This window comes from Capsicum annuum, chromosome 10, assembly GCF_002878395.1.
Source record: "Capsicum annuum cultivar UCD-10X-F1 chromosome 10, UCD10Xv1.1, whole genome shotgun sequence".
Lineage (NCBI taxonomy): Eukaryota > Viridiplantae > Streptophyta > Magnoliopsida > Solanales > Solanaceae > Capsicum > Capsicum annuum.
The window spans coordinates 38205438-38215574 of record NC_061120.1 but is presented as its reverse complement, the minus strand read 5'-3'; the positions used below and the strand labels follow the sequence as shown (position 1 = coordinate 38215574).

Here is a 10137-nt window from a genome sequence, read left to right as displayed (position 1 = left end):
CGTAGGATGTCCAGTTTTCACTAGTCTGTGCTGACTATGACCTAGACCCTACGAGTCAGTTGGCTGAGTCATAGGGACAACAGTAGGTATGATGAGTCCTAGAGACAAATTTGTTTACGACTTGTAGTGATGAGTCATAATGTATGGTTATGAGTCGATGGGTGACTCATAACCAAGGGCAACACTTTTTCATCTTTTAAGTTGAGGGCAATTTGGACATTTCCTACTTCAACCCTTTAGACCCCACAACCTAAAACCATATTTGGGAATTCATTAGACTACTATTCTCTTTCAAATACTCTCTAAAATTCTCCATCCAAAATAATGCTAGGGTTCTAAGAGAGGTGATCATCTAGGGTTCCAAGGGTGCCTTCTTCTCTAAATTTCTTAGCATTTGAGGCATGTTACATATCCCCTATACTTGTATTTTCTTAATGGCATGATTTGGAAAAGGTTTATATATTTTTGATGTTGGGTTTTGAACTGTGCATTGAGGGTTTTGAAGAAAAACTATTTTAATACTTCTTCTATGATATTTATGAAATTGTTTTGCTTAAATTGATGATTAGTAAATGCTTTGGGGTGCACGGGAATGGTGTATCAACATGAGTATAATGGAACCCCTAAATTGATAAATCATGGACATAGGGGTACAAAGGAATCCCCAAATTAATTTGTTTGGTATGGAAATTGATAACAACCGCAACACACTTGCATAATTATTTTTGAATATGCATTATCACTTTGCTTGATTTATTTCTTGACATTAATGTGCGACATAATTGGTTAATTTTATGGTAATAGTCTTGAAAATCTCGTGGGGTACATAGGAATTCCCCAAGTGATTTTTATAACAAAGTCTATGGGGTACACGGGAATCCCTAAGTGTTGGCTTAATGGCATTGCTTACAAGCTATAGTCGGTATAATAATACCACTTAATAATGCCTTAGTAATTGACTCTTGGAATTGGTGGTTGGGTAATGTGTTAAATGTTTTAATTGGGCAATAATAGGGGTTCTTCTAGCTAACTGTAAAGGTGTAATTCCGAAGGACTAATACTGGAAACTCATGTTTTACCGAAATGAGGGATGGTCTTGATGACCAATTTCTTGCGGAGTACAAGGGAACCCTCAAAGTGAATATTCATATATTCGTATCATGGAGGGTGAAGGGTACAAAGAAATCCCTGACCATCTATGATATCTCTAGTTCATTCGGCTAATATGCACTGGGGCCGGTTCAGGAGGTAACACTAGACCCATATAACTTCTGGGTAGATTCTGACGACAATACTCCACAACTCAGGTTATGGTTTACAAATTTTCATATGAGGCCTTGTTCCCTATCCTGCCATCTGATATATAAATATATATATATATATATATATGTATATGTATTTGATTTAATGCATTGGATTTTGAATAATTTTGAAACTATTGATCATGACATTATGTTATCCTTATCCTTGAGTTACATACTAGCATTCACCCAGCTAACCATCTTCGAACGTTGTATCCTCACATAATGCAGGAATTGGCCATACTTATGCTTCTCCTGCTCAGTGATTTGGATTTAGGGTCAGTTCGTGAGTTGTCATTAAAGTAGTGAACTTCCATACACCAGAATTTTACATTTCATGTTTTAGTACCTTATATCTTAGATTGTTTAGACATGTTTTGGATCTAGGCAGGGGCATGTCTCAACACTTTATTGGTATTCAGTTTTGGTCCTTTTTCAGAAGGCTTTGTTGGATTACTATGGACTTGGGTGTTGTTGGTATGTCATTCGGTCAGTTTTCGGTTAGCGTATTATAGACATGATTTAAGTATCTTTAATCTTATCATTGTGCTATCTTGCTATATGTTCCGAATTCATACTAAAGGGGTGATCTTATAGTGGTTGGTTAGGTGCAAGGGAGAGATCTCTAGTCCGATAGACTTGAGATACCCATCGTGGCCAGGACCTGGTTCGGGTCGTGACAGAATCCTACAAGCTTCTTTCTTCCCTTTACTATTAGAATCATTAACTTTCTTAAGTTGATTCATTAAACTCAAATTTTTAGATTTCAACTTAGTGAATTATTCCTCTATTTTAGATAATGAGAGAGTTAAGGAAATTTCTTTTAATATCAGAAAAAGTTACCTTATTTTCTTCTTCATCTTTAGTGTTTGCCATAAGAGCAAACAAGGAGTCAAAGGTGACATTCTTATCCTCCACTGCCAGCATACAAACATCTTCAGGATTTTCATCCTTCTCAGATTCACTGGACGAATCTCCCCAAACAGCTAAAGCTTGTTTCACTGTATAATCAGTTGCAGACTTTCTTCTTGACTTTTCAGGGACCTAGTCCTTATTTCTTCCTTTGTCACCTCTAGACTTTATATATTATTCATAATCCATTTTTTACGACAGGTAATTTTTGATGAAATGCCCAAGTTTTCCACATTTGTGGCAAACTTCAATAGTACCTCCCTTTTTGCTGCTACTTCCTCTTCTTTGAAACCTACCCTTTTTTTCATTGCTCTAACAATTCTTTTTGCCAAATAAGAAACATCAGTTTCCTCCTCACTTGCATCAAACTTTGAAAACTTCAATGCCAGAGATTTTTCTCTTTTTGCTTCCTTCTTCTATTGCCCTTGCTTCTTCTTAAGTTCATGAGTGTTCAGATTACCAATGAGTTCATCCATGTTAGAGATTTTAGGTTTCTTACCTTAATGGTACCATCTACTTTGCTTTCCCAGGATTTAGGAAGAACTCCATGATGAGTGGTGATGTTACTATTCATTGGCAATCAACATTCTTACACATTACCTTAATTGAATGAATAAATGTGACACAATTGTTAGTAAATGCACTAATATCCATACTTTGCAGGTATAGAGTTGATGATATAGAAAAATGTTAATTAGAGCCAAATATGATCAAAAGAAGCAAGGGAAGTCTAGTAGAGATAGAAAAATCTGAATTGGAGACAAAAATGATCAAAAGGAAGCAAGGGGTGGCAAAAGCCTGGAGTATAATGGCTTTAGTTACCGCAGTCGCGGTCTGATGACCGCGATCATGGCAGTAAAGCATGGTCAATCAACCATAGTTGCATAAGTCAACCGCGTTCGTGGCCAAGATGTTGCAATCGCGGCTTAGAGGAAGATTGCAACCTAAGGGCAAAACTGGAAATGCATGTGGTTGATCCCAATTTTTGAAAAAAGAGGACTAAAACCCTAGGCATCGCATTCATTCATATATAATCATCTTCCCCAATAGTTAGGATTTGTTCTTGAGTTCATAGCTTATATTTTTGGAGAAGACAATATTATATAAAATTTCAGTTGAAGAATACATTGGAGTAGCCTCTAAGTCACTACTAGAAATTACCTCTATGGCGACGGTTACAACGACCATCGCCATAGCTCTACTGCAATAGTTAAACAATTGTCCTATATGTAAGCATTGCAATAGAGCTATTTCAATGGTTGATGCGACGGTTGATAGAAACCGTCGCCATAGACCAACCTATAGCAACAATTATTTTTCTCTTATTGGGACGCTCTTTTCACCTATAATATCGGTCAATAACCACTGCAATAGATTCTACTACAATGATGTTAAACCATTGAAATAGAATCTATTGCGAGGGTTTTATAATTCTATTGCAAAAAAAATTTCCTATCTATTGTAACTAATTTTAAAGCCTATTTCAATGGTCTATTATTCTATTGCAACATTTTTTGACTACCAACTGCAACGGTTTTGTTGGCCTTTTGCAATGGTTTTTGACTACCTATTGCAAATATTTCTAATACTATCTCAACGATTTATTGATATATTGCAATAATTATTGCCACATGTTGTAACTAGTTTAAATATCAATTGCAATAATTTTTATAAAATAGATTTGTGTAAATTTGTATTTACATAATAAATTATAATAAGCAATTGTAATGAAAGGAACAACAATCAGACTTGACTAGTAAATAACGATCACTAGTTACCAGGAGTAAGAACTTAAACTACATAGTAGGAGTTTCTACATACTATATCATTTTTTGGAACTCTATAACATAACACCACTACCACCTTCAGCTACTTGGCACCAATATCCTTGATACCACAAATTTGCTTCTCCCCATTGCAAACATGATAGACAGAAACAGGTCCTTCCCCTCAACAAAACCATCTTTGACTTGTGCTCATTAGTTAGAAAATAGTGTTATGAGTGAGAAATACACAAATTTATGGTAAAAATACTAATCTTCAATTTAAAGGAATTAGCTTCCCAGAAATCAAAAAAAAATAAACCAAGCAGATGTTTCTAAATCTTGGAATAAAAAAGCTAATGCCTTATGAAATCTAAATCTACAGTTAGTACAAACAAATGGCACTCATTAGGGAATGTTACTCCTTTCATTCATGATGGTCTATGTCCAAGTATTATTTCACTTTAAATCTATGAGTTCATGAACATAAAAGAGGTAGCAAAGTAACACTGGTGTCCAAATTTGATCCCGTGATGATGCTTACCTGAGCTAATAGAGTATCATCAGTTGGGAGCCTCAAGTCATCCTTGGTGTTACCATTTTTAGTCAATAGACTCACCGAAGACAATATTATAAGTGAGATAGCCTTCAATAAGGAGATCCAAAATCCAAGTAACAAATTGAATAAAGAAAATATGTACAAACCCATCCTCAGAGATATCAATAAGCTGGTAGTCAGTACTAGTTACATGAGGAACCTATAACATAAAAAAGAGAACATGGTGGTTTGTAATTATTAAGTAAATGAAGATGACTAAAGCATCAGCAAAAAATAATATAACCAGCCAGATTCAGTTACTTACATCACTGTTGTGAGAACAGGGAACAACATCCTTAAGCTTCTTTCTAGTGAAGATGTCAATTGCCACAAAGTGGCATTTAGCATGACCGTGCTTACCTGTCTTGGAAGTGGAATCTTCAACCGCTTTCAACAATAAAGAATTCCTATCAGTACTCATAAATATGAATCTACCCAGGAATATACAACATCAAAAGGAGTCCTATCAAACCATGATTCCTAACCTTTAGAGTAGATCGAATCTCTAAAACTTAAATCACTGGAACCAACGTCAAAGCCAAAACTCTTACAAAGGAGGTTAAAAATGAAGTAAAGACACAAAAAAGTCAAAGTAGATTCAACATCTATTATATATACATATCACTTACCTAGATCTGCCACTTACTGAGTTTTTTCATGACCCATGTTGCTCGGACTCTTAAAAAATGTCAACCGGTGCATGTCAAATTCTCCAAAAGTAATGTATTTTTTGAGAACCCGACACGGGAACACATCAAAAGTAAAGTGTCCATGCAACTTAGGTTGTGACAGGGAATTATATTTTGACCACCGAGAAATACTCAAGGTCTACTGGTGCACTTTTTGAGATATTCCAAAATCCGGGATAACAGGACACACATTAGAGTCAAATATATACATCTTTTTGAACCTATAACCTTATTCAGTGATTTTAGAGTGATTTTAGAATAAGTGTGATTTTACTATGTATTATTCTTAAAATGGTGTAAATAATGGGTTTAGTAGAGTTTGGGGAGGGTAGAGTGTATGCAGACCTTACCTCTACCTTAGAAGTAGAGAGGTTGTTTCTAATAGATCCTCGCCTTAAGAATACAATCCAAAGCAGTCCCAAGATTGACATATAATAGCACCACCAACATTCTATCAAGTATAGGTTCAGAAATAAAAGGTGTAAGCATGTATTCTTAACTTATGAAGGTAGAATTCACAATGTAATTTCTTGATTGAGTACAACTACCGATGCAACTTGGAAACATGAGTATAATCTAGCACCTTACTTCATCAGTCGCTTTTCAGTTGTAACCTATTTAATTACACAATCATTCTTTAAAACATTTCCACTACCACTTCTCAATATACAAAAATAGGCAATGTTCATGAAAATGCACATATTCTATTTTTAGATATTGATCACTTGTACTTACACAATAAATGAGTAATGTTACTCTGTATGGTAGTGAAAAGTTAATCCATTATAATTATGTTTTTCTACAATAATCCTTTGCTAAAAAAAACTCTCAAATCAACATCAACAACATAGACAGAGTGGTGTTGTCTGAATGAATCACCATGAATTAAACAAAACTAACATTAAAATACTACTGTGATGATACCTTACTGAAACACTATAAAGACATTAAAGTTTTCACAGTACAATTTTAAGAAAATTATAAGGGGTTTCTAGTGAGCTAAAGTTGTGAGTATTTGGCTAAATGGGTGTTAAGATCTGGATACTCAAACAACTACTACTCCTCAGTCTTAAACAAGTAGGGATTAGCTATATGAATCCCCAGGCCTCAGTTCTAAACAAAGTTAAGGTCGGTTATACGAATCCCCACTACACGCAAGCAACAATAATAGTAACGGTTGTTTTACTATTTGTTATACAACAATAACCAATGTTATAAAATAAAGGCCACTAGAAGCATACAACATACCAGAATGACAATTGAGTAGATTATACTAACAAACATTCCAGTAAAAGAACATATTTTTAATATAGCACGAATGACTAACACAGATTAAACTAATATTCATATTATTCTAACAACAAAACATCAAAGACTACTACAAACTATAAAAGACTCAAGCTAGACAAAGTCATTGAGAAAAAAACCTAATCAATCATAGTTTTGCTGATCATATCCCATGCTGCCTCTTTGGACTCAAAAACAACAGACAACTCATCAACAATCCACTTTTTCCTACTTGGTGGACTCACCACTAATGCAAATCTCTAGAGATCCATAATCTCTTTTTGCATTGTCTCAGCCAATTTCTTCTTAGCCACATCAACAACTATATGATCCATTGCATCATCATTAATATACATCTCAGACATTATCTCATCTTTACAGGCACCACCTTATTATACAACCTCAATATCAAATTTTGTTGACTTTTTAGCTCCATTGTAGCTAGAAAAACTTGACAAAATCTTCTCCTACTAGCATAAAACTTGATAATATTTTGTCCTTATTTTAACAATAATGGAAAATCTTCTATTTCCCCAACACCTAATAAACTAAAATTATTATTAAATAATCCATCATTATGAATTGACTCGCCCAACCTAACACTAAGTTCTCATTCTTATTCTTTATAGTAAATTAATTTATTACAAACATAATCAAGAAATAAACACAAACTATCTGAACAGTATAATCCTATATCAATCTCAGTCTTTTAATGTCATGCTCTAGTTCAGGTTTCAAATCAGGATACAATTTGAAAGATGTTGAAGTCTCAGTAGCAAATTTCATAATTAAAGAGGATTTAGAAGGTGGGGATTAAGGAATACCTTCTAACTCATCTTTATCCTATTCCTCAAAGGACATCGATAAAGGTTTTGGGTCAGACAACGAGATATAACTTGAGTGGCAGGATCAGATGAAGGAAAAAAAGGTGGACCATGATAAGATTCAATAGGGTTAGAGACAGATAAAGTAATGGTGGGTACAGGAGGAGGGAGGTTTTGTATGGTAGAGATGGGTTCATCGAGGTCAACAAATTCATCGATATTATCAGTGTCAAAACCCTTGAACTGGTAGTGCTCAATGGAGATGGAAGAGAGGTAGTGGGGGAGGAAAGAGGTGAAAAGAAAAAGGAGTGTTTCACCCAAAAAAAAAGTGTTTGGATTTGATTTGCCTCTCTATGATTTTGATAAAACAAATAGTATAACAAATGGAATAAAGTTCAAAGTGGCATAAGAAAATAAAATCGATGCAGTAGCATTTTTTTCCAATAAACTATTGCCATAGGTGACTCTATGGAAATGGTTCATGCAACCATTGCTATAAGACACCCTATTGCAATGGTTATCCATTAATAGAAATGGTTATAGCACCAACTAGTTCTACTACAATAATTATTTTTGCAACGGCTATAACCGTTGTAATAGACCTTTTATAGAAACACTTTTGGAAATGTTGCTAAAAGGTTCGTTGCAATAGGGGTAATTTCTAGTAGTGTGGAGGAGTATCTCACTTTGATTAGTGATTTTTAGGAGTCCAAATTTTGAATTAACATTCACTTAGTCTTCAATAAACCATTTCAATGGAGATTATGGGTATAACTTTACTTATTTATCTTATGTATAGTTAGATCTCCCTCTTGGGTTTATGTATGAATAGGTATTAAAGTGTGTGTGGTTTTTTGTTGTTCGCTTCTACTTGGTAGTTCATGTTAATGGGTTTTATCATTGCTTGACCAATTTGATTGGGATTTGTGGATGAAAGACCCCAATACCTATATGGGTTTGATGGGTGAAAGCAATAAACTCTAGAAATCTCAAGGCTATCTTTGAAAGAATGGTTTTGGTTGAACTTTAAGAATCCATGTCATCCTTGAAAGAGGGGTGTGGATACAAAAGTAGTGGTAGATAATTATGTGTGTAGTGTACCAATTTATCACTATCTTAGATATAAGGGTGATTTGTGAAATTGGCTATACCATGGGTATTATCCTAGAAATAGGGATGCCTAAATTGAGGTTTGGTTACCAATTATTGAACACACCCATCGGTATTTGAAAGAATCAAGGGGTAAAAGTTTGGTGTTTTGTTGAAAGACTAGCATCAAAACCTACAACAAAACCTACTAACACAATCGACATGTCACTCCCCTTAGTAATACATAATCCCAAGATCCGTGCTTAATCAATAAAACTCTAATTATTCGTAGCCCCAAATTTATACTTGAAAACCCCAAAAAGAAATGTTAGTGTAGATACCTATCTCCCCCATTTTTATCTTCTTATACTATTGGTTTGAATTTAGCTAGTATCTATTATTTTGGTTTAACTTAATTTCCATTCACACTGTTCATCGTGGATTCAACCCCGACTCAAAAGTTGGATAAATATATTGACGATGACTGCCTTGCACATAAATTGATGTGTAAGTTGAGCATTATCCCTTCTAAAAATTTTATCACCTATTTATACAAAGGAATAACTTCTCCTATGTAGTGCAACTCATTGGTGATTTACGTGAATCTGGATGTATCTCTTGGAAAGTTTTTCCTTCTTTCATGGTGATGGTTTCGTACTGTAATACCCCATACTTTTTGTAGTCCCGTTTAACTCCTAGTGTGTTAATGGAAAACTTTAAAAATGTATAAATCTTGATACATGTAGAATTTTCTAGCTCTAGACCCACTAAATGGTAGATAATTGAATTATCTTTCCAACGTTACAAAATTTGCCTAAATTCGATACTCAATTGAGAAGTTATGGTGTTTTTAGTGAAAAGGAATAGAGCATCACGATAGCACCGCATCGCGGTGAACGGCAGATTTGCAATTGTCCATTATTCAGTGAAGCACCATAATTACATCACGTCGCATTGAACACCAAATTCCCGCTCGTCCCTTTCTAGTAGCTTACCATAATTTGCCTATATTACACCAAAATTCTCGATAGGACAGACAGTGTGTTGTGGTAGAGTGCTAAATGGCACTCATACTTTTCTAGTGATGCAACGCGATTATGCCATGTCGCACCAGAGCCTAAAATGGCACTCGTCCCTTTTTCAATTAGCCACCGCGATTGTGGCTCGTCACGCTGAGGCCCAAAATCTGGATTCCAGTTCTAAACTTAGAGTTTCAAAAGGTAATTTTGTATATTTCCAAGCCCCTAAATCATGTAAAACACAATATTAAACCTGTTCTAAGCATTATACACTCACTTTCACCATAATTTATTTCCAAGAAACCCTAGAACCTCAAATTTCAAACCTCAAAAATTACAAATTCCATCATTCTTTTTCCAAGATAACCCAAAATTCAAGATTCCCAATTAAAGAACTTCAAGAATAATCTTCAAGAGCACAAATAGGGACTCAAAGTTCAAGTTTCTTCAATTATTCATCAATTAAGGTATATGGGGTTATGAACAAGCATAATCCTTTCATCCCAATGCCCAAAATTAGTTTTAAAGTTGAATTTTATATGAAATTATATGAATTTCAGTCTAGGGTTTATACCCATTCATTACTATTTAAAGATTATGACATTATAAGTGATTTAGATGTTGAATTGCATGCCTACTTTCATAGTTTTATGCG

The 10137-nt window shown here is 34.6% G+C and overlaps 1 protein-coding gene across 1 annotated transcript; it reads right to left on the bottom strand.

The window, feature by feature from the left end:
- Window positions 1-1487: 1487 nt before the first annotated feature.
- Window positions 1488-4995, bottom strand: LOC124887713 (eukaryotic translation initiation factor 5A-5-like; the record flags this gene model as incomplete). Its single annotated transcript, XM_047397626.1, has 4 exons — window positions 4840-4995; window positions 4678-4734; window positions 4521-4622; window positions 1488-1502 (listed from the first exon to the last, which is right to left on the bottom strand). Coding segments are annotated over exons 1-4 (330 nt in total), but the record flags the coding sequence as incomplete, so codon positions are not given.
- Between the last annotated feature and the right edge of the window lie 5142 nt (window positions 4996-10137).